Source organism: Fusarium musae, chromosome 5 (genome assembly GCF_019915245.1).
Source record: "Fusarium musae strain F31 chromosome 5, whole genome shotgun sequence".
In the NCBI taxonomy this organism is placed as follows: Eukaryota; Fungi; Ascomycota; class Sordariomycetes; order Hypocreales; family Nectriaceae; genus Fusarium; species Fusarium musae.
This window is the reverse complement of record NC_058391.1, coordinates 1,135,497-1,159,824: the sequence shown is the minus strand read 5'-3', so window position 1 is coordinate 1,159,824 and position 24,328 is coordinate 1,135,497. Positions and strand designations below refer to the sequence as shown.

The following is a 24,328-nucleotide window of genomic DNA, read 5'->3' as shown; positions in this document are numbered from 1 at the left end:
TCGAAGCTCTGGATGGATACGCATCTATCGCAGCCAGGATCTCCGGCCGAGCTGAACCGCAACTGATACCCATATATCGAAGATTCGACTGGCTGCTTCACCGCAACCTATTGCGTTATCAAGACCAACTTGGGATGTTGGAGGAAGAACTAATACGCATGGATTCCATCACTACACGATTTGGGGCGCATATACCTGTATCTGCTCGGGAAGAACGGCGGCTCGGCCACCAGATCCATCAAGATAGGGTAAATCTTATGGAAAGAATAAATGATATTCTTTCCAAGTACAGTGAGTGCATCAAAGACCCGGGCACGACTTTATCTAACTGAGTCAGAAATGGCGATGTCGACACTAGAATACATGCAAAAGCGACCACCACCAACGAATGACGAGATACAAGCTTACAGAACTTATCTGAACCATAGGCAGATTTTGATAGACGAAGAAACTCAATTCCTTGGTGCGTCAGACCTCCTCGCCCTATCACACGGGACGGCAACAAATGTTCCTGGAGTCAATCAAGCACCACCTGCCGCTCCTATTGTTCCTCTGAGAACTCTCGTAAACGGTTTTTCTATGAGTTTTCTCTGTCTAGGGGTATTAATGATGGTTCTTCCTGATCTCATAACCCGGCTGGTCATGTTGGTCTGTTATGGTGTGCTGGTAACTACGATATTATCGACTACCGGACATCTCAGACGACTGAGACCACTGTTCGAAGGCTAAAAGGGACATCTCATTTATCCTTTCAGCTCAAGGGCTTCAAGTGCAGCCCTTCTCATGGTAGGCGACTGGAAGGACTTGATAACAGGAGAGGTCAATACCTAAATGCTAGGATTGGGGATTTACTTTTCTCTTTGTACGATGGTGGGCAGAATATGAGCTCATGATATTACATTTGAGAACATGAGAAATCAATTGCGATGAGGGCATCAGGATAAGAGATATATCATGAAATTTGTGTACCAAGTTGAGTAAAGACTTTTCCACAATTCCATGCAGCGAACAAGGACAGCGATTTGGTTTCTACCCAATATCCAACCGGGCGAATGGTTTAGTGGTATAATACTCCCTTAGCATAATTCACCTGAAGAATCTGGGAGTGGTCCAGGGTTCGATTCCCTGTTCGTCCATTGAAGATGGTTAGAATCCATCATTATATCCTCTTTTTGTTCCCCATTAGCTATACGGTTTACCCTATACATCCGAGATCCCGTTTATAGTGCCTCAATACTTTACATAATGGTGCAGTAGAATAATATTGTTTTTAAACATTTGCATAGCCAGGTATATTGCTTATGTGGCCACAACTCTAATCGCAATTCATGCTCTCGATGTCTTGGTATGAGAATGTTGTAGGCAGATGCAAAGGACCCTGAGACATACCGTTTTGTCACAAAACCCACTCTTTCGCTTAGACAAACCTCAACCTGTCCTCCCCATGCCAACAGAGTTACATATAGGTACTTTGCATAACTCTTCTCGGAGACTGCCTGTCCTTCATCGGGTACTCACTCTGAAGCACATGCAAGTGGCACGACACAAGTGGACTGTCCAGACACGTGTTGGAGAGACAATAGCACAGCCTAGGTATGTGAGATTACCCTGAGTCTTGTTGAAGCATCGTATTCATGCTGAGCGAGGGGACCCGCATGTTGCTCAGCAGATTTCGTGAGTCTAGACTGAGGATACTATAGCAAAAGTTGCTGGGAGAAGATGTGAATCGTTAATCTATCTCAGACAGATATGGCTTATGTTGTGTGCAGAAATGCGAGATGCCGCTGCGGTTGCAACGTAGGACAGGGCCCGCAGTCTCGCAAATTCATGTAGAGAATGAATGTCTTCGAATCTAAGTGGCAAGAGTGATTAGACATGAGCTGTAAAACACAATGCTGTTGACCGAGGTCAAGTATGTGGGCGGCAGTTCCTTATGTCAAGGATCAGTTTCGATGAGCAGAGTTACAGTGCAGAGCTGCTCTGAAGACTTGTATATTTCTGACGTTTGATAGCTACGTCGAAGGCTTGGATAAATATGCATATGAATGTAGGAACTTGAACCAATTTGTGTATAGTAGCTACCTGAGAACGTGCAGGGCTCCCAAGAAACCTACTAGCATATACCAGCAACAGATCCAACAACACTCATTCAAGTAACCAAATAGAAAACCCCCCAAGAAATGACACCCAGAAATATCAAACCATCGTTAAGTTCTCGCCCCGGCAACTATGGCTATTGTTAAGACCCTTTATGAAGGGACTTTGTGACTCAACCTCCAGCTCAGGGGCAAACACCAAAAGCGCGACGGGATGCCTCAACACCACGTAGTGCAACAAAGAGTCGGTACCACCAAATAACGGCTGTTGCTTTAGTATTCTATCAGTATCTATAGTTACCTACATGTAATAATTACTAGATGTTACCTATTCATCCTTATTGCTGTTGAACCGTTGCCCCTTGAAACCATAACTCGCCAGCTGCTCGTCACTGCGAAGGTCCGTCACTGTCAACGGACTGACACTTGCAGCCAAACTAACGCAGGGGCCTCTGCTATTGTTTACCTCTGCGCCGAGGTAGAAAAGGAATCCTCTCGTCATTTGATTTTTCCACTTCTCTTGTTCTCTTCTTCACCCTCTCTCTCATCTTCTCTTCACTGCATCGATCGTGCACCTCAACACCCTTTTGCATTACCCTTTGCATACAGTCACTTGCACTACAATATCTTTCAAACACCAAACCTGTGAGTTTTCATTCAACTTCATATTTGCACTCTGTGCGTCTCTTGAAGCATTCTGCACTTGTGCTCCGTCACCTCCACCGCTTTTCTCACACACGCGCCTCGCGCTGTCCTCTCCTCTCCTCCACCGCGCCTCACGGAACACTTGCTAATCTCTTCGATAATCAACAGACTCACCACCTTCGCAATGGCTGTTCTCAAGCTCAAGGCCGTCGCCACCATTCTGGCTTTCTGTGCTGCCTCTGTCGCCGCAACTGGGGGCGAGACTGCTACTTGTCTGTGTTTGTAACCTCATAGGTCTCGTGATATTATATTTGCACTAACACTTGCCCAGCTGCTCATACCACCACTGAAACTGCTGTGACTGATTCTGGTTATACAGTCTCTGACGGTATGCATTTCTATTACCTTTGATATGGCATATGCTGACTGATGGTAGGCACTATTGTCTCTACCATGAACATCTGCACTGTCACCCACGAGACCCAGTGCAATCAAGTCACCTCCGTGCCTTACAGCATCGCGATGCAGCCTTCCTCTGCCGCCGACATTCCCACTGCTCCCACTGGAGGTACTCCTCCTGGCAGCTCCGCTATCTCCGTCGGCGCCCAGGGTACCTCTGCTTCCACCGAGGCCATTCCTCCTGCTGATCAGACTGGATCTCCGTCTACTGGTGTCCCTGTTATCCCTATCCCCTCCCCCTCCGGTCCCAGCTACATCTCTGGACCTGGTTCTGCCTCTGGCAAGCAGGAGACCAACCCTGGCCTTACCAACTCCGCCAGCGTCGAGAACCCTTCCCCTTCTGCTGTCAACAGTGTCACCGATGTGCCCGGCGTCCAGACCACCACCGCCGCCTACGGATCCTCTGTCTCTGACACCGCTGTCGTCGTGACTGACTCTGAGACCCGGTACGAGTCCGTTGTCTCTGGCACTGCCACAGACACTTACCCTTCCTCTGCCGAGGAGACCGACGAGAGCACTCCTACCGGCACCCCTGGTGTCACTGCCAGCGCAGCAGCTAGGATGCTTGCTCCTGGTGCCGCACTCGCCATCGCTGGCATGCTCATTGCTGTCATCTTCTAAAACAAAACTTCTATCATGCTTCCACATGCATTCATCATGCTCACTCTATACTCGGATATATCTTTCACGCTAGAGAGAAACGGATAGTGTTGGATGGTTTGACATGGAAATATCAATGGTCGTTGGTTCAAGAGCCTGCAGCAAGTAGAATGGTGGCACGTACAGGATTGTTATGGATTTTCTGGCTTGTCGGAACCGAGTGAGGGACTTAATACGCGCTGTGCTGTACCTAGGTACTCTGAAAAGAACTCGGATTTGCTACCATCATATGTGTCTTTATTGTACGCCGTGAAACTATCCAAACTAGTGTGCTAAGACTGACCTCTCTATGCGCCGTCACGTATAAACCCTTTATGTCCTGATATCTTTACTCTTTGACATGACATACAGGGCAGCCCCCTTTCATCTTATCCTTCAGTAATCGCGCTCTCATCACCTTCATGCCTATGGAGTACCGACTTCCCTCCTCAGAGCCATTGCCTAAATCAACATCCACTTTCTTGTTCCCATGCAACATCTCCAGTAGATGACTCACGTGAAACACATGCCCGCAAGCATACCCAACTAATGTTTCCATCTCGAACTCTGTAAATGGTTCGTGACATCGTGCGCAGTGTCCCGGTTTCGGCACTCTGTGATCATGGGCCGTAGATGGGTGAGAAGGGTTGGGTTCTGGATTGTCGGGGTCCGTGGAAACATCCTTGACTTGTATATCCACATGTTCCTGTTCCTGAATAACTACCTCGAACTTGATACCCTTACGTTGACCAGCTCGAAGCTCGTTCTGCGCCGTGGCAACCTCGCTGCGAAGGACTCTTGCAACGCCCGAACTAATACTGTACTGGATCTCGTGTTCCTTCATCATGTGCGTAAGCCCCTCCCTGAGACCCTCAATCTCGAGTCCCTCGGGAATTCGCTGCACTACAGTAATTGGGTTGATAGCTGTACCTACTTGCTCCAGCAGACCTCGAATGAAGCTGGGTTTGTCCATGCTGTATTTAAGTAGGTCTTCCCATAGGTCAGGGTCGTCCTGTTCTTTAGCAAACTCAATTGCTTTGTGAACATTCTTTAGACGATCGATGATGAGGTACAGAGCTCGTTTCATTTGGCCCGTTTTAGAGTATAGAAACACGAGCTCGTCGTAGTATGAGAACGTCTCACACTCTTGAACAGCCTGCACTGAGTTAGTAGCTAGAGCGCCACGATGGTTTTTTTTGGAGAGGGGAGAGAGAGGGGCTTAGGGTTGCCTTTTCAAATGTATAGGAGACCGAAGTCTTCAGGTACTGCATAAGCAACGCCCGGTCGAAGGTCGCAAACAAATGTACAGCCAAATCCGCGAAGTTGTCAACCAAAGATTGACTGTCCATCACCAGCCGGTCCACATTCTCTCCACTATGTTCCTGAATGCCATCGCCCTTCCATAGACCTCGGAAATAGAAGTATATGTACAGGTTGAGCTTCTTGGAGAGTAGTTGCTCCACCACAATATCAGGGCGCAGGAGACCATGCTGAGCTTCGTCAACGAGCAGTGTGATGGCTTCTGATGTCGCTTCATCAAGCTCCTCTGCTGCCATTTCGTTGACTTTACCTGATGGAACTCTGAGGCCAATGAAGCTAGGAATATCGTCTTCAACAGCTTCTGCAAGGTGGTTGTCTCTAATCAACCTGAAAGCCGAATCCGCATCATGGAGTTTGATATAGCATTTGAGAGCCTCGCGATGTCGTCCGTTGGCCTCGTGTAACCTTGCCAAGCTCTCTATTACGATCCTCCAGTCTCGCCCCTTTTCCCCTTCGTCGATGCTGTCTTCGCGCACGTCTCGATATTTGAGCTGGTTCTCCAGCGCAGTTGTGATTGTTTTAATGTCGAAAAGCTCAGGTGACCAACGATCCAATAGCTCCCTAAACCTTGGCTTGTCGTTTTGAATATAATGGCCAAGTACAACTTCATAAATAGTCGAAGGAAGGGGCGGATGCATGGGCTCTGTGGGAATGTAGTCCGTGATAGCATCGAATTTCTTCGCACCAGCAAACGTCCAAACCCACTTCTCCCATCTGTCAGGCGTCTTGAGCACCTGGCCACACACTTTACCAGCAGATGCCCAGTTATTCTCTTCAATAAGCTCCTGTATCCAGAGTTCTCCGATACGCCTTTTCTCTCGCTCTGCCGAAGAATAGAAATCTCGCAGTTGCGAATCGACGACAGATTCGTCATCATTGAATTCGTCACTAGGCTCCTGGTTCAGTGTGGGAATCAAAGGAGTACCATCATTAGCCCCTTCGTTTAGCGGTGCCATGATCTCCGGGTGTTCATCGAGTAACTCCCAGGCACGCTGGTAGTGCTGGCGCTCTAGAAGCCATCCCAAATGATCACTCAGATCTCGCCTGGTCGCGAGGATGCAGTCATACGGACTATGTATGAAGATCTTCACGCCTGGTTTGACAAGGCCAGAATGAACGGTGGGGGAAAGTCTTTGATTGTTGCCGGGTCGAATCGTCCCTGCCGTACTCCCTACGAGACTAGAATCATCACCGCTCCCTCGGCTACGCGTGCTAGCTCCGGAACTGAATAGGGAGCGAGGGTTGATGGCCGCATTCCACATATCCGTGCCGATCCCAGCGATCGCCTCCAGAGCGCCCCGAGATGAAGCGATTGCAGACGCAGCATTGCGTGCAGGCAAAACACCTAAGTGGTAATCACCTGATGACAATCTCTCGTAACGACTGACGCTCAAACTGTCTTTGTCGGCTTCGGCCTGGGAGTTGAGATCGATAAGGCGGAGTTCAGGCGGCTGGTTATTCTGTCGGCGGCGAACACCGCCAGAGGGCTCGCTTCCTGTTGAAGGTTTGGATTTATGCTTCTTGTCTGGCGAGTTTGGAATCGATCCGGAATCCTCATCCTCGTCCTCGTCTTCAGGCAAGCAATACGCGAGTACTAACAAAAGGTTGTGGGTATATAACGAAATGCCGGAAATGATGCAATCCATCCGAAGTCTGTGTCAGGTCAGATTTAACTCAAGGAGACCATATTCACTGCAAAACTTACATTTTAACAATTTCAGCACGGCCAACAGTCTTCTCGCCAGCGTGCCGGCCGACACCGACGCCTCCTGGATGAACGTGTATGATCCATATCGTCCCACCCCAACCTACAAGCAACCGCTCGATATTCTTCTTGCCCGATGCAGCCTGTTCTCTGAGCTTGTGTGCAGCAGGAGATAGCCCTTTATCAACATTGCTCTGGTCAGATTCATCCAGTTCAACAGCTTGTTCATCGATCCATTCAACGCGGCCTTTCCATACACTTGCCATGGTCTCCCATTCATCAGTTTGTGGGCGATCAATGTGCCCAACTCGTTTCCAAGCATCTTCTATGTCTGCGCTCTCGAGGTGGAGCTTTGACCGCATAATTTTGATTCCATGTTCATTGAGCCACACCACATATTTCCCAGACAGGGACCATTTAATAGTGCTGATAGCTCCTTCGCCAGAGTGTAAGATAGTGTCTTTGCCACTATTGCTGCCAAGTCCCATACTACCCAGCCAGCCGGAAGCTGTGGCCGCAGCAGTTCCAGTTGTTGTCGAGGTACTGCGACCCGGACCACCTCCGGCGGTAAGAATGAGCTGACCAGCAAGTCCTCCTGACAAATAGGTACGATCTGTCTTGAATTCTGGCGACAGAGCCACAGCTTGAACGGGCCGGGCAAAGTTCCGCAGCTGGACATCCTTCATATCAATAAGAGACTGCACACATACATTGCCATCCAAAGAGGAAGTCGCCACATAAATATCGTTAGATGGCGTCCTGGGGATTTGTGACGCTTCGCGGGGTCTTCTGGAGGCTGCCGCCGGAGATGCATCGGCCTGGCGGCCAGAGGAGACAGTAGCGTTGCTAGATGTCGTATGCCTTGGCGCTGCTTCCGGCTTCTTCTCAGTCGGCAATGGAGGAGGGTACGGAGATATTGATATAGAGGTAACTGAGGCTGAGTGCGCATGGTATACTCTCATGGATTGGAACATGGGGAGCTGAACAATGTGCTGGCCCGGAATTAGTGAGAGTCGCGTTGACCGCCTGTCCAAGACTTACGATATTGCCATTATGCGTTCCAACTATCTGGATAGACATTAGCAAGCTGACATGCCCCGACACAAACGTAACCTACCATTTTATCTCCCGCGACAAGAAACGCGCTAGTTGCATCGCCGTTTCGATACACTCCGTTAAGGTGTTGAGTTAACCGAGCATATTTGAGTCTTGGTTCCTCATCCTCATCCTCATCCTCATCATCATCATCTTCGTCGTCGTCGTCGTCGTCGTCTTCATCGTCAGCTTCATCGTCATCGTCATCTTCTTCTTCTTCATTGTCTTCATCGTGGCCCGACTTTTTATCATTGCTTTCCTCATTCTTTACATCTCTGGCTTCGGTACCCCCTTCCTTGCCCGTCGCATCTCCTGATTCAGCATCTTTCTCGTGCGCGACATCGTCTGGAACTTTGTTTTCTACAAACGGGAACGTTTCGTTGGCGGCTATTGCTGGCTCATGCTCCGACGGTTGGGCATCGGTATCGCGCGCCAACTCATGGCTCGGTTGCGGTGACTGCTCCGTCATTGCAATGACAACAATGATATCATTCTGGAAAGCTATAAAACCCCGAACGAGAGCGTTTGTATGTGCTGGAAAGTTGCTGGGTTGTTCTAAGTAGTTGTTGAGAGCCCTGACCCAAAGCTATGACAGCTTCCAAAGGTCCGATGCGCAAAAGGTCGGTAGAGGTACCTTGTACCTTGCAGCTACGTCACGAGGCAGTGGAGCTTCAAAGAGCTTCGGTTTTGGACGCGCCAAGAACGACTGAAGGGTGTATTCGCGCCTAAGGTACCTACTAGGTAGCCCCACCATCTAACTTAGCACTCATGATAGGTAGGACCAGGGCACCTTCGCGGGGCGCAGTGCACCACTGACAGATCCAACATAAAGTAAACAATATCTTGACGCGCAGCAAAATATATTCAAATCTCTCTCCTTCCTCAAGAGACGACCGACCATCATTTTCTTCTCGAGAAACCATTGGTAATTCCTTGAAGGATCGCTTGTTTCTCGCGCTGAAGCAGCTTATGGCGGGCATTGAAACATGGCGACGGTGAAGTCCCTGGGGTTGCACCAGCCCTCAGGGCTTCAACATGCCATTAACGAACAATTGTTACCGCCGAATCCACCCCCAACGTCCTATACATGGGATATTTCAACAGAGGATCGACTCGATGGAGATCTCGAAGATGAAATCCTTTCGACGGAACACTGCGTCATATGGTGTCGAGGTGGAATATTTCGAAAGACCTTCAGATTCGAACTCGAAAAAGAACCTGTCATACAGGCTCTCCTAGCATACTTTCCGGCTTCCAAGGACGACAAATCTACACAAGAGGAAGAGGCACAATCGGACCAGCGGCCCGCTTTGTCTAAAGCGTTGGTTGTCTTCCTCAAGACACAGGCGCACATATATTTCCTCTCTGGCACCAGTCATATTGTCCATATGCCATTCGAAGTTGAAACAGCATTCGCAGGCCCAGTTGGAGTTATCATTCAACGAAAGCAAAAAGCTGAGAGTGTTGCGCCAATTTCCTTCAAGTTTCCTCGAGTGCCGCCGAATTCCTTCGTCTCTTCGCAGTTGACAGCATTCAATAGCTCTCAATTGACCGCGTTTTCTGTGGAAGGCCTTGGGAAACCGAAGGCACTTTCACTTCGTCTGAGCTCGACTTTAGATAACCTTTGGGAAGCTCCGCTGGAACAACCCGAGTCCCGCTGGCCACGCCTTGTTTCATTGACTGACCCGCTGTTGGAATTGGGACTGGTCGTCACAAACCAAGAGCCCCAAAATGGCAAGAGCTTAAGGCAGACAGCAACTAAGAAGCTGGCATTCCTCGATTCAGCTGAAGAAGTTCTCCATGTGGAAGAGATCAAAATTCCTGGCGCCTTGACACAAGATCTAAGTCAACCTCTGATCATTGCGGTGACAATCAACCGCGAAACTAGTGAATACACTGTCTGGCGCCTCACGTACCTGCAGCATGAAGACCGTTTTCTTGCTCGACAGAAAGATGCTAAATCAAAGACTGCCCGGCGTCGTAGTTCCATGCCTCCTGCATTTGCTAGTACTCCTGGCACACCTGTCCAGCCCAACCTGCGAGAAAGCTTTGGAGCACCTCTTCCAGGAAAGCGGCCGAGAAAGAGTGAGCGCCTTGAAAAGCCCATGATTGACCTTGTGTCATCATTAGAACAACAAGACAAGGAAGGCAGTGGTGTTGCGCGGAGGAGCTCTCGTAGGGTCAGCTCCATGTTGGCGAGAGCGGACTTGTCTGCGTCGCATGAAAGAGCCATATTGCCGGATCAGCCGCTGTTATCCAGTCATGTCGGGGCTAGGAGGCATGAATCACAAGGAAGCCATGCACGCCTTAGTGCCAACTACGCCCATCAGATTCATCCTAGTCTGAGCAGTCTGTTAGCGGCACCTTTCTATGAAGGCCTCGACGAAGGGTTTCACAACATGGGTCTAGATGATCATGAGTTTGATGGGCTACAGCATGAAATACTGTTTACTAAACTTCACAGCGTACCTATGAATAATTCCAATGTTCGATACTCGGATAAGCCAGCCCGAACCCAAACCAAGGTCTTCATTTTGGTGGCGCCTCCGTTTGCAATCGACGGCCATGACCAAAGCCAACTTCTCATTGGCATTCAGGATGCTACCGAGAGACGTCTTCAACTTCTCACACTGGAGCTGGGTATTCAGCGTGGGACTAATATGGGCACCAAGCAAGGGAAGAAGAACAAACCCGACGGTACAACCGTCGTAGCCACCGTTGTTGACAGACGACATGCTCAAAATGTCGTTGACTCTTGCAAACTAATGGACGGTGACCATTCTGCGATCCTAATCCTGTCGGAATCGATGGATGGCCGGCACGAACTAAGTACCCAGGCACCGTGGAGTGTCCTTACAAAAATCTCGCTTTCACTTCTTTTCGTCGATAACACTAGGAGTTTGCAATATTGTGGCAGAGTTGTGGACCGTGATGTTACTCAGAGAAAGTCTGAGGTTATTGACCTCAGTAATGGCAGCATTGTCGGTGTACGGCATCCGCGACAAGGTGGCATTGTTGATGTTGTCGATGCTGAGGGTCGCCTTCACGAGCTCCGTATACAGCTCGAACCGCGGTCACCTCACGCTCGGAGAGTCCTGGACGTTTGTCGTAGCATTCTGCCACATGCACTTGGTGAACACATCTTCGCTGGCTGGCTTCACTGTATGCAATGGATGGGAGGCCATGGCGAGACAAATACCGATATCGAATGGCCTGCGATGACCGTCCTCCTTTTGTCTTTGTTTCTGAGTCTCGGCTGGACTGGCACAAAGCCTTTACAGAAAACTCGACAACTTCTTCGAAGAAGAAGGCACCCTTCGGGGACTTTTGGCTCGATCAGAGAATCGGAGGATTGGAGATACTTGGAAAAAGCTGAGACTTCAAATTCGTTAGGGTGTCCAACTTGGATGATGAATGGAGGTTGGGAGTGGGCGCTGGATGAAGATGGGGACGATCCTGGAGACGAAACACCATCTACAACTTTCATTTCGAAACATATATCTATGGCCAAAGAGTATATGGCCTCTGTACTAGGCGAAACGGCATTCGGAGCCGTTGGTTATATGCCAACTTCACTTGGCAAAAGCATGGAGAGCCGCCGCAAGGTTGCTGTTGATGTGTTTATGGGATTGCACCTACTTCTCGAGGAAGAAAAACTTGATATCATGACACCAGAATTCAGATCTCCTGGCCGTGCTGATCTCCGAGTCATTATGTGTCAAATAGCTCGATGGCTCAGGTGGCCCAGCTTCATCGCTATATATGAGGCGGGCATACAAGAAGACGTTGATCAACGTCATGATTCCGGTATGTTCGTGAACCATCTTTGTGATACAAAGCTAACCAATAGATCAGATCTCAATCTGAGGCCTGCAATCCCTCAGCCACCCGTAAGGCCAGATGTCGTCAACTGGATTCAATCACGTCTCACTGGAGAACGGAGGGTTCCTTACATCACCCCAGCGGATGTTTATTACGCTGGCTCCCAATTGTCCGAAGCGGAAAAGTCACAGGACAGGCGATGGGAGTCTATTCTCCCAAGAACACTTATGTTTAAGCAATTCTTCAAATTTATGAAACCAAGCACGAGTGCAGTACAGATGGTGGAAGCTATGAGGGATGCCGGAATTACACCATTAATTCTTGATACCCTCCCAGAGGCCATTCTTACACCTCTACGTGATGCCATTTCATTGTGTCAACCGCACCCACCGACCTCCTGGTCCAAGGACCTCCTCGAATTGGTTGACCGCCGGGATATCAGCCTCATTCTCGCTCCTGGGAAGCAAGCTAAACCAAGCGCTTCCAAGATTCTAGTAAGATTTCAACCCAGTCTTCACGGACCACCACTTACAAGCATTAGACACCGACACACAATGCCACTTGGGATTACAAACTGCTTTGTCAAAGTGTCGATGAATCAAACAATACCGGATACGATGAGGGTGGAGGAACGGAACGTCAGGCCATCATTCGCTCCTTATTCAAAGAAGATCGTCGTCTTAACGAAGCTCAAGATTTACTTTCCACCCATAAGGCAAGACTGGTTCGACTCGATCCCCACCCAAGTTGGCCAGAGAGCGAATATCTTGAGAAGCAAAAGGAGCTCGTAACAAGAATTGCAGCAGGCACTTTGGCAATTCCGGCAGGCCGGGCTTTGCTATACTACAGTCTTCGCTACCCTTTGATCACGCAGAAGTTTCATATTGGTGGATTTAACCTCAATTGCATTGTAAAACCAACAAATACCACGGTGGGTGTAGACAAATCACAGTTCTCAGAAGAAAAGGTGTGCTGGGGCTTCTTTCACCAAGGCGTCGCAGCTGGGTTAGCTATTTCTCCCCAGGCCCAAGGTATCGATACATCATGGATTCTTTACAACAAACCTGGTCAAGATCTCAACAATCGACATGCTGGTTTCCTCCTTGCTCTTGGCCTGAACGGCCATTTGAAAGATGTCGCAAAATGGGTTGCGTTCAAATATCTGACACCAAAACATACAATGACCTCCATCGGGTTACTTCTGGGTCTGGCAGCATCTTACATGGGTACAATGGATTCGTTGATTACTCGCTTACTTTCCGTTCATGCCACAAGGATGTTGCCTCGTGGAGCGGCAGAATTGAATCTGTCACCCCTAACGCAGACTTCTGGTATAATGGGCATCGGCTTACTATATGCCAACAGTCAACACCGGCGAATGAGTGAGATTATGCTCTCTGAAATTGAGCATATTGACGAAGAGGATGAAGAAGAGCCCCTGAGAAGCGAATGCTACCGATTGGCAGCTGGATTTGCTCTCGGATTCATCAACCTAGGCAAAGGCAATGATCTCAAGGGATTGCATGACATGAGACTCACAGAAAAACTCATTTCTCATGCTACAACAACTAAAAACATTGAAGTAGTTCATATTCTGGACCGAGCAGCTGCTGGCGCTGTCATGGCCCTGGCTCTCATCTACATGAAGACAGAAGATCAGATCGTCGCGCGCAAGATCGACATACCCAACTCGGTCTTGCAATTTGACTACATTCGTCCTGATATTCTTCTCTTGCGGACCTTGACGAAGAATATAATCATGTGGTCCAAGATTGAGCCGACATTTGCTTGGATTCGCAAGAACCTACCACGTCCTTATCGTTCCCAGTTCAAGCTACAGTCAACAACAAAACTGCAGTCAACTGATATGGCATTCCACAGCATAGTGGCTGGCCTCTGCTTCTCTATTGCACTGCGCTTCTCTGGCAGCGCATCTCCTAAAGTCCGGGATCTTCTACTTTATTATTTGGATCAGTTTATGCGTATCGCACAGATACCATCCACTGCAGGCATGCATCCCAATGGTACTCCGCCGTATGATGAAGAACTAACACGAACCAATGCACGCATGTGTCAAGACATCGTTGCCATATCTGCGTCCATTGTCATGGCCGGAACAGGTGATGTTCCTGTCCTACGTCGTCTTCGTGCACTTCATGGTCGTGATGATCCTGAGACACCCTACGGTTCTCATCTTGCGGCTCATCTCGCGATCGGCGCTTTGTTCTTGGGATGCGGAACAGCAACTTTTGGCACCAGCAACCTCGCTATTGCTTCTCTATTGGTTGCATTTTACCCCATTTTCCCTACGAGTGTTATGGACAATCGATCCCATCTCCAAGCTCTTCGCCATTTCTGGGTTCTGGCTACAGAGCAGCGGTGTCTGGTCACAAAAGATGTTCTCACCGGCCAGCCAATCACTGTTCCTGTCCAAATAAGGATGCGTAAGAACACCTCTACTGAGCCGGTTCTGAATCGCACGGCTCCTTGCATCCTTCCACCAATAGACCAGATTGCTAGTCTGTCAACCACATGTGGACCCCAGTTCTGGGATGTGGAGCTTGACTTCTCTAACCCAGAGGTTAGAGCTGCTTTCCAAGACACCCAAAGTCTGTACCTCCGCAGGCGCCCACCGCGCGAAGGAGCCTTTGCTTCAACTCTTCGGGCACTTGGTAGGGATGAAAATGGCAAAGACCCTCTGGAATGGGTCTTTGGACTTGAGGGTCTCCGTGGTATCAGTTACGCCGAGCGAGCAGTAGTGCTCGAGCGAGGTGACGACACTCAGCACTCGAGCAGTGCTGTTGATGCAAGACTGGAGATGGCCAAGGGCATTGCAGAAGGCACAGATCGGGAGCGTCTGGAGGGAGCCAGGTTGCTGTTCGAATGGGCTTCTGTACGTGATCGACTACGAGACACCAACATGTTCGACAGTCAGGAGACCATCACCGAGTCACACGTACGTCGTGAAGTCGTAAGGGAAGACGACCAAGATGCTACAGTGGAAGATGGGGGTGTTTGGTGGATGCGAGACAGTGTCGTCGAGAACCTGAAGGGCATGGTATGGCTTGCTAGTCGTGAAGGCGAGCATTGACAACTGGCTGTAGTGAGGCAACACGCACGTGCAGAATAATTATGAACGCGTATACTGTGGGCAGGACATTGGAGAGGAAAACAACAGATGGGGTGATGAGCTACGAGAATAACGATAGAAAAAAATCTAGCTCGTAATAAGGAGAGCTTCATGGCTTTAAACCATTTATGAAAGTCTTCACAGAAATAATACATCCCAGCTGATGGGAGTGCTTGCTTTCATTTCAACAATCAACTTAAATTTCATTATCCCCCTTGCCTCTTCCCTTTTCCGAGAACGCCATGCAATGCAAACCGCATCACCGGGGATATACAGGGCCTCTAAAACCGCCACTTCTTCCATTTGGCCCGTATTTGTCATTTTTGCCTCGCCGCTCTATCTTTGTCTCTCCGTCTTATGCATTGCTTTATCCTGCTCATCCTCTGCAAAGACCGGCCTCCTCCTAAACAAAAGGGGCTGCGTCTTGTTTCTCCCAGTAGCGGAGGGCGCAATCCTCTGGTCAAGGTATCTTGCCCCTCGCTTTGAATTGCATCGCGCCTTTTGAGCCGTTGCATAAAAGAAAACAGTCATATAAAAAGATCATTCGAAACTAGCTATGGTCTCTACTTTGAAACAGCAGCGTTGAGGACTTGTGTCCTGAAGAAGCCACCCTTGGTCTTCTCAATAACTTGCTGGTAGACGTTGTTAGGAGGGTGGTTCATCACAACGGTGCCATCTTGACTGTCGATCTTGGCGTCCAATCGAGTTTCACGGATCAAGTTGACAATCCACTTCTCACCATCGTCGGGGTTCAGGCCGAGCTTGGCGCTAAGATCGCGGATGTTCATTCGGCTGAAGATCTTGCAATAGCTCTCACAGATCAGGTGTCGGGCAGCATCGACAAAGGCATCGGCGGAAGAAGCAAGGAAGAAGTCGCTGCGGCAGACCTCGGCGGCCATGGAGAGAGCCTCGCGGGCAGCCTCGAAGTCGTGGGCGATGTAGAGGGCGTTGACAAACTGTGTGATAGGGTCGGTGTACTCGTAAGCTTCTTGTCGGACATAACGGATAATGTCCTTGATCTGCTTTTGTTGGATGGAGCTGTTGCGAGCACGGCCACGGCCGGTGATAACGGCAGCAATCAGATATCGCAGGATCCAGGGGCAAGAGGTTTGGATGGTGTTGATGTAAGGTGCGGAAAAGAACATGTCCAAGATAGGTTCCCGAGCACCCTCCCAGTTGAAGAGAGGGAAAAGAGACCAGTGGAGCAACATCGTTCGGTGGTCGAGTTGGGCACGGGGGTTGTTGAAGAGCTTAGAATCAATGTTTTCCCTAACGTTCTTGAGTTCGTCGACAGCAGACTCCCAGTTGGTCTGGAGGATCTCGGAGGCAAGCTTGCCCCAGGTGGCAGCCAAGACCTTATCATTATCGGTGGACAGGACTCGGAATTGGTAGAGCATATCGGCAGCGGGACCGTATTGGCCGCATCGGAACTGAAACTGACCAAAGTCGTAGAGCGCGTTGACCATTTCCATGGTGACCTGGTGAAAGCCTGTTAGATATATTTGACCTTGGCAGTAGAGAGCTCTCAGCTACTTACTCCGTGCTGGTTCTTGAGGAACTCCAAGTTGGCAACCTTGTCGCTTCGGAGTCCGTTAACGACCTCGTCCTGAGTCAGGAGATCGGCGATCTTGGCGGTAGCTTGCTCGTAGTTCTCCAGCTGTGAAAGCACATCCTGTCTCTTCTTGTTGTACTGCTCGGGGGCCTCTGATACACCATGAAGCTCGCAGTAGAGAGTCGCAACGTAATCGGTCATGTTTGTGTCCTCGAGGAGTTTAATCTTTCCGGAAAGAATCTCCTTTGCCTTGGCATCCTGGCCATGCTCCTCGGCTCTCTCACTCTCGAACTGGATCAGAGGAAAGAGAAGATGTCGGCTCAGGTGCGGCGCAAGGCGGGGCATGATCGACGAGCCGTCGGCCGAGACGGCGTTGAGAACGTCCTCCATAGTGGGTGATGTCTTTGAGAAGAGGGAGTCGGTAAAGATCGGTCGGACGAGGGTTCGGTCGGAGAGGGCAGAAAAGTGACTCGCCGCAAAGGTCGTGATGATGGGTTTGATGGAGGGGCACGAACACCTCAGATTTTTGGTGAATTTCGCCAATCCACTCCGTGGTGTGGGGTTTCAGCTTATCGCACCGACCGTGAATTTACCGACGATTAGAGATAAGAAGTCATGTGATCTCGAGATTTTCCATCAGCGGCAAGCTTTCTGGTATGTTTAGAGTGGACTGACAGATAGAGTGTGGCATGTTCAAGAGGTAATGAGCGGAATCAATTGAAACTGTAATTTGGACATTACGTTGCATATCTCTTTCGGGTCTCCTGATCCGCGGTACCGCCAAAGCGAAAGAACCTCGCGACGGAAAACAGCTCTATCCTCCATTCTCCTTCCAATACCTGACCACATGATGAATTTCCTTACCTCTAGAGTCCTGTCCATAGGACGCCAGGCCCTTGCCCAGAAGCCAGCAATCTTCACACAACGAGCGTGTTACTCTGCGGCCAGCACATCTTCAACGAACACCTTCAAAACACACGTATCATACAAGCCCAACCCTACCCAACACCCCGTCAACCCCAACAGGAAGAACAAGATTCCATACAAGGATCGCCAACTCAAGCAACCGTTCGTCCCTCCACCAGCAATCAAAAACCTCGACAAACTCGGCGCAACCCTTCGCTACGTTGTTCGGCGGACGCCATCCTCCCAACTCCCTGTATACCGCAAGTGGATGTCTGGTGGCAACCGCATGATCGTTATCATTAAAAAGATTGATGGAGACCGCTCCAAGTTTATCCAGGATTTGGCTAGGGACTTGGAGATTAAACCAGTGGATATTCGATTAAATCCTACAACACAACACGTGGAGATCAAGGTATGCAATTCCAACATTGGAGCTCTCGACAGACAACTAATTGTTCTAGGGTCATGTCTACGATAAGGCAGTTGAGTGGATCCTGAAGACCGGCTTTTGAAGAGCCGGTCATGAGTGATGTATACGGATTAGCCAGGTCTTATCCTTGACTCAACATATAGGAGGAATCAAAACTGCATCATATTGACCAGTCACCATAAGGGGCGACACAAGATGTACAATACATGTAGTAATGCGAGCGCATCATAGAAGCATATTTTCGTTTGTCCCTAATGTCTGAATTTGTTCACCATTCCAACTTCCTTTATACACCTGTACATAGACAAGCAGTTTCATCATCACCTGTCTTGTCCCCAAACCATCGACTCCAGAATGCAAGTCTAAACGAGAAGCACACGCTTCAAATGACAAGACACCAATCCCATGTTTCTCAAAACACTAACATACAAGCTTGAAGATGCGGTAATGCTATAGATTTTGATCCAAAAATACAATCCCGGTGCGACTATCACCTCCCAAGGGCAAAAAAGGTTGAAAGTTTTTGCAGTACTTCATCCTTTGACCATTCAGCAGATTGCATTGACAGCGCTTCAAGCAAAGCATGAGGTGGTGGCATAGCTTTGGCGGGTATGGATGACGTTGGATCGTTGGGATCTCTGGCCTTCTCAGCAAGTCGTCTTAATAGAGCAACTGCAACAACGACGATATACACCAGCTCAGGGTCTTTTCGGGGTGCTGTTCGGGGACCTTGAACTTGGGGTTGCTCGTATAGTTGACTGAGCTCCCGGATAAGCCTGAATAGATTCTGGGCAAAATCATTGCCAGACGATAGCCAAGATTGGGCGACTCCGCTGTCATGGCCCGGAGCAAGTGAAGCCAAGATTTCAGCAGAAAGAAGCCCTTGCATCAAGAAAGGCTTTCTAACTTCGACGAGGGATGGGAGGTTAGGTTGTCTCGTCTGTGTCTTGGCCTTATCGGGTATGGGTGCTATGGCCAAGCCGAAGGCACGAGTAAGTAACTCATAAGGAGGGCTGCTGTTCGAGTCAAGTGCGAAGACAGCTTTGTAATGACCCCGATTGGGTTCATCACGAGCTAGTAGCTTCGCAAGTGCATCGACAGCATGTGGCAGGTAGGCGTGCAAGCTTGGTTCGTATTGCGTAAAGAATAAGGTTCCATCTGTGACTGAAGGGTTGGGCGCCGGGGCAAATGCCAGAAGAAACTGCAAGAGGCAGAGAGCCTGTTCGCGTCCAGGTATCTCTACAGACCCTGCAATATTGGAGAGCAAAATTACAACATCCTTCATGAAATCGAGAGTATTGTTGTGTGATCGAAGAAGCATAGTTCGGGTACCGAGGTATCTTATGACAGCACAGACAAATTTGATAACAATCTCATCGGCAAGTACAGAATGATTATCGTTCTGTTCGCCGGGGAACGAAAGGTTTCGAAGAATAGTTGTGACGCATATTAGACGATCAACGGCCCGGTCGAGCTCATACTCTTGAGTGCCAAACACTGGCAGATCCCGGACATTAAACCTTTCAAGACGGCAGGCCCTCAAGACGTCTTCGTATGGTGATATTTGAATCTCATCGGAGACTTCGGCTGTATGCTCAGCCAGCATCTCCACTTGATCCTCGGCACATTCGATGAGAGCCTCTATTAGCTCGTCACAGTACCGAAGCTGAATAAAATGCAATTGGTTCATGGAGCACGATGCAGCTGCCAGTACATCAAGGGCTAGGCGCGTCTCGCCATGAATCCCGCTCTGCAAACTCTTAGTAAGAGCACCGATATCGATGTTCCCTAGTTCCTGAAGAGGAGGTACGTCAGGCTTCCAGCGTTCCAGTTCCGCTCCAAGTTTGCTAAACGCATTTAGATCAACACCACCAAATGTTGATAATTCGCGGGCACAAGGGCTGTACTCGTCAGTTTGAGGTGCGAGCCTAGGCATTTTTTCCACAACCGCAGGTGCTGCTGAGGCTTGACGTCCTTCATTTTGTGACATGCTTCCAGCCCTGCGGGTTGCCGGAGAGGGGGCGCCCTGGAACTCTGGCACAGTAGAAGCGTCGATGGTTTGCGATAAGGTGCGATTTCGACCTGGCATCACTGGAGGCTGCGGCTGCATCTGAGGCTGAGGTGTGGAAAATCCGTTAACTGGAGGCTGTCCTGGTTGCATTTGCTTCATGGGAGTTTGTTGCATTTGAGCTGGAGGCCCAGATTGGCCCATGGCTCCAGGGGTCATCTGTTGTCCAGGTTGCATCTGCTTCTGGGGAGTAGCTTGTCCCATGAGCGTGCCTGGAGTTTGTGGCTGTTGTGGTTGCTGTTGGGATTGTTGCTGCGATTGTTGCTGTTGCTGTTGCATCATCCTTTGCTTCTGTTGTTGAGCGATCCACACTTCCTCGAACTTATAAAGGTTGCGTTCATAGATCGTCTTCAACGTCTGCGGAACAATGGGATTCTGGGGTGGCAAGCCAAGCATCTGAGCAACATGGGGCCAGCCGTTAGGGGTTGTAGTTGCCTGCTTGTATCCTCCCTTATTCTGAACCGCTTGAAACAACACCATGAGATTAACTGGTCTGTCCATCACCATGGGATTAGGATCCAATTGCAGGCCTTTTGAGTTCATTAGTGTCGTAAGATTCTTCATAAATTGCTCGGGATTCACGTTAGCCATCATCCTCTGCTGAGGCCTCATGCCTCCTTGCTGCATCTGGCCATTGGGCATTCCGGGTACTGGCTTATTAGGCATCATACCGCGGCCCATATTTTGCGCCTGCATCTGTGCTTGGATTTGAGTATTGCCTTGCAGTTGTTGTTGCAATCTCATCTGATAAGCGGCCATTTTCTGCGCGTCCGCCATGCCCGGGCGTTGAGGAGTTTGTTGCCCTTGTTGCTGCTGGCCTTGTTGTTGTGGTGTGCCCTGTTGTTGTTGACCCTGCTGCATTTGAGGGGGGAACATATTGCCTTGCATCTGGCCCATGTGTTGCGGCATTTGACCCATCTGCTGCGCCATCATTTGGTTGCCGGACATCGCGTTCGGATTTGGTGAAGGTCGCGCGTTCGAAGGTGATGAAGCAAAGTTTGGGTTGAAACCTTGGGCCATATTTTGCATATAGGGGTTTGGCTGGGGAGTGCCATGTTCGGACGGTATCGGTGATGTCTGAGGGTTGAATTGCTGGCCACTGGGAGAGAATGGGTGTGGTGACGCGGTCGCGACCCGTTGAGGAACACTTCCTGGTCGCATTTGGTTGCTCATTATCGGAGAGGGGCTCGCATTGGCGGAACCATTAGGTTGAAGATGAGAAAATTGTCCAGGGTTTTGCTGAACCGCGCCGGGTTGAAAGCCTCCAGCAAATGGTTGTTGCTGCGGCGTCTCAGAGCGCGACGTTGGGAGCATTCCGGGATTTTGGCTAGGAGAACCAGCGAGACTATCCTCGCGAGGACGAGGCCGCTTCGATGGGATAACGGGATTGGTCTGGTATACAGGATTCTGAAAAGATGGTGAAGCATTGCGCATGGAGCCAGGGCCATTAGCCATGGCGCCGCCCATTTGCTGATTAAACTGAGCAGGATTGAATTGGCCTGGATTAGCCATGAAAGCGGAAGGATCCATCATGCTACCGGCAGCGTTAGAGTCGTTCATGTGTGGAAAGCCGTTGCCATTGTGGTTGGGGACGGCGTCGTTCATCCAGGTGCTCATGGCGATCGACCCAACAGGCTATGCGCGACGGAGTTAGCGATCAGCAGGCACGCGAAAAGCGTCCATGGAGGAGCGCCAAGAAGACGAGGATACAATGACGGAAGGCTGAGATAGGAAGCGATGAGTGGGAGATGAGGCAGTGACACGGTGGTGATGGGACAAGTCGCGTCGCGGCGTGGGTTTGGTGGAGAGCAGTGTAGTGCGAGAGACCAGACCGAACCAGAACCAGACCAGCGAGAAGACCTTGTGTCAGCCTGCCAGTACTGGGAATGGGCTTAGGCAAAGGGGACAGGAAAGTGGGAAAGAAGAAAACGCCCAGATTGGATTGGTTGGCACGGTGGTCGGTGCAGGGCGACGCGCTTCAATCAAGCGGCAGATGATAGATGGGAATGACGGGTCGGGTGAGAATGGATGGAAAGGTAGAGGGAGAAAGCGAAAGCCGCGCGACGGGAGCAAGAGAGCAAACGGACGGGCAGCGGACAACGGACTGGACAGCACTGTAGCAGGCTAGCAGCCACCTTTTCAGTAGGCAACCCAGCAAGCGACGCCGCCAGCAGTGGAGAGCAGGGTGATGGACGAGCTGAGCCAGCCAGTGAGGGAGAATTTTTTCGCCAGGCGGGTCTCCGTCAGCAGTAGGGAGTTAGGTTAGCAGCGCCAGGACCATGGGCGGCCGGGGAGGTGGTGCTTGGGAGGGCAAGGACGCGCAGCACTGAGACCAAACCAAGCGCAGGCGACCTCGACAAGCCAATAAAAGTCTGGCGCTCGAAGAGTGACCAACGGGGAAAGGGAAGACAAGAGAAATAGTGGATCCGAATGGGTAGGCAAAAGTGAAAGCGAAGCGAGGAAGCGACAGCGTACGGAGTACAACTCTATCTATCCCATTTCATCGTCCACTTGGAGCGGAGATTCTACTAATGCGCTGAGAATCAAGAAAAAGGATAGCCCCACCTAAGCCAAATAGTGAGAGCGTGTTTGCAGTGCGTTCGCGATAAACTGCAAAGGATGCTCGTGGAGTCGGGTCAGGTCTGAACGGATTGGCCTGGGTTTCAGCGAACGACGAAGACATCTCTGAGAGTCGGGGGGAGGCTGAGTCTGTTTTGCAGTGCGTGGTGCTTGACTGTTCCTGGTATAGCGTGATTTCGAGATCAAGCCAGTTGTGCGCACCTAGACGAATCAGCTATTTGCGTTAGTGAGGAACTAAGGTTAGCTCAGTATCAGATAAGACTACCATAGCAAGTAACAGCAATTTTTAACAGCGGGCCCGAATCTGTTATCATGTTGCTATCCCATTCTTCCATGAACCTGGGAAGCGGCATTCCTGGCGATGTTGCATGTGACAACAAGCGCCTGGCAAACGAACAAAAGGCCTTCGATCAAAGTGCCCCATGATTCCATGGGGCCTGCTTCTGCCAGTCATCAATGAAGCTCAAGTCCATGACTGCATGGCGAACATTGACAATTGACTGCTGGCGATATTGAAGCTGGCCGGGAAACGCCATGACGAGAGTTCGCCATTATCTTGTCTCCAGTCCGGCTGTTTTGTTGCAACTGAGTTACTTCTCCAGTTGATGCTCTCAATTGCTACAGATCTTCAGGCCGATACTGAGAGAGGATGGCGAAAGGCTTCCAGGCTCGTAGTGTAAGCACCGGAGAAAAACACTGAACCATTGTCGCAACTGTAGACATTCTGACGCCCAATCTTGAAGAGTATGTCGGTGCTGTCAAAGTACCTAGTACGCCTCATGTGCAAATCGTCCAGCACTATGCTCCTGTATTTATCCACGTATCTCAGTGGACGTAATCCGCGCGCGCACGTAGCATATGTGTCGCACAGTTTCGGGCCAAATACCCAATGTAACGATTCGTTCGAGACCAACATTGCCTCAGCACACTTGTGCGAGCACTATCTCATTGAGAACGTGGTCAAACACGATCAATAGTGGTAGCTGACTGGCCTTTTGGCTCCTGTGTCCATAGCAATGGCCGGAACAGCTGGAATAGCTTTCCATTGGGGTGACCCTCCACGGCCATACCGCAAAGGCAGACCCCTACAGAGAAACAGGCCATTCGCCACCAGGAACAGGACAAGCCCCTCGGAGCAGTGACTGGGCAGGTGCTCCCAAATTAGCAGCCAGTATGCTCAATAACCATTCTTTCGGGTCAGAGAACATAAACTTGTCTTTGCTTGTTTCTCCTTGAGAGAGGCGCAGACACAAGAGTTATCGGCTTTGAGTCCGGGGTTGGTCTGCGGTGGCGCCTGATGCGGGCTGTCCACCCACCACTGGCGCTTCCCGAGTGGATGCCAGTGGATGGATCCTTGTCAGGCAGGCCGTCATGGCCAGAACAGCCAGCGCCGTCTCAAGTTCGTTCTGGGTTGTCTTTGAGGTGCCAGTGAAAGCTGTCACGATTTTTCGTGAAATCCATTCGTTTTTCGTTTGTTCGGTCAAATCATGCTTGTTTTCGCTTGATTTATGAGCGTGTCGTGTCGAAAAATCAATTTGCAATCGAGTGAATTGCCATCCCACTTACAGCCCAGCGCAGCGGCTTTGGGGGTGCCCTGAAAACCACCCGACAATTTGGAGATGGCTCCGCGTCTGTATAAGTGAGCAGACCAAAAGACAGGCATGCGTACGACAGCAACACAGGTCGAAAAGAGAGGTTTCAAAAGCGAAGGAGTCAAGAAGAAAAGGTACAAAAGGTTTGAGAGGGGGAAATGGGCGGGAAATGGGTAGCAAGAAGGAACGGGGGAAGGGGGGTAGTTATGTGAAATACCTTACCTTGCCTTGCCTTTCTCCGTACCGCCAACGACCAGCCTGTGCTGTGCCTGGGCTTGCGACCTCACTT

General features: G+C 50.0%; 6 protein-coding genes and 1 non-coding gene across 7 annotated transcripts; 4 read left to right on the top strand and 3 right to left on the bottom strand.

Moving 5' to 3' along the window:
* Positions 1–1,046: 1,046 nt before the first annotated feature.
* J7337_006746 lies at positions 1,047–1,136 on the top strand. Its single transcript has one exon. It is a non-coding gene; the product is annotated as a tRNA-Ala (tRNA).
* A 1,789-nt stretch (positions 1,137–2,925) lies between these two features.
* On the top strand, positions 2,926–3,821 carry J7337_006745 (uncharacterized protein; the record flags this gene model as incomplete). The annotated part of the gene is made up of 3 exons (XM_044824405.1): positions 2,926–3,019; positions 3,073–3,129; positions 3,178–3,821. The coding sequence occupies 3 exons, from the start codon at positions 2,926–2,928 to the stop codon at positions 3,819–3,821; spliced, it is 795 nt and encodes a 264-aa protein (XP_044680062.1).
* A 367-nt stretch (positions 3,822–4,188) lies between these two features.
* J7337_006744 (uncharacterized protein) lies at positions 4,189–8,428 on the bottom strand (the record flags this gene model as incomplete). Its single annotated transcript, XM_044824404.1, has 4 exons — positions 4,189–4,995; positions 5,147–6,812; positions 6,865–7,856; positions 7,982–8,428. 4 exons carry the CDS (start codon positions 8,426–8,428, stop codon positions 4,189–4,191), a joined length of 3,912 nt encoding a protein of 1,303 aa, XP_044680061.1.
* Positions 8,429–8,945: 517 nt separating this feature from the next.
* Positions 8,946–14,872, top strand: J7337_006743 (uncharacterized protein; the record flags this gene model as incomplete). Its single annotated transcript, XM_044824403.1, has 3 exons — positions 8,946–11,766; positions 11,815–12,275; positions 12,323–14,872. The coding sequence occupies 3 exons, from the start codon at positions 8,946–8,948 to the stop codon at positions 14,870–14,872; spliced, it is 5,832 nt and encodes a 1,943-aa protein (XP_044680060.1).
* Positions 14,873–15,474: 602 nt separating this feature from the next.
* On the bottom strand, positions 15,475–16,853 carry INT6 (eukaryotic translation initiation factor 3 subunit E; the record flags this gene model as incomplete). The annotated part of the gene is made up of 2 exons (XM_044824402.1): positions 15,475–16,389; positions 16,449–16,853. 2 exons carry the CDS (start codon positions 16,851–16,853, stop codon positions 15,475–15,477), a joined length of 1,320 nt encoding a protein of 439 aa, XP_044680059.1.
* Positions 16,854–17,310: 457 nt separating this feature from the next.
* On the top strand, positions 17,311–17,881 carry J7337_006741 (uncharacterized protein; the record flags this gene model as incomplete). Its single annotated transcript, XM_044824401.1, has 2 exons — positions 17,311–17,781; positions 17,831–17,881. The coding sequence occupies 2 exons, from the start codon at positions 17,311–17,313 to the stop codon at positions 17,879–17,881; spliced, it is 522 nt and encodes a 173-aa protein (XP_044680058.1).
* Positions 17,882–18,289: 408 nt separating this feature from the next.
* On the bottom strand, positions 18,290–21,484 carry J7337_006740 (uncharacterized protein; the record flags this gene model as incomplete). Its single annotated transcript, XM_044824400.1, has 1 exon — positions 18,290–21,484. The coding sequence occupies one exon, from the start codon at positions 21,482–21,484 to the stop codon at positions 18,290–18,292; it is 3,195 nt and encodes a 1,064-aa protein (XP_044680057.1).
* Between the last annotated feature and the right edge of the window lie 2,844 nt (positions 21,485–24,328).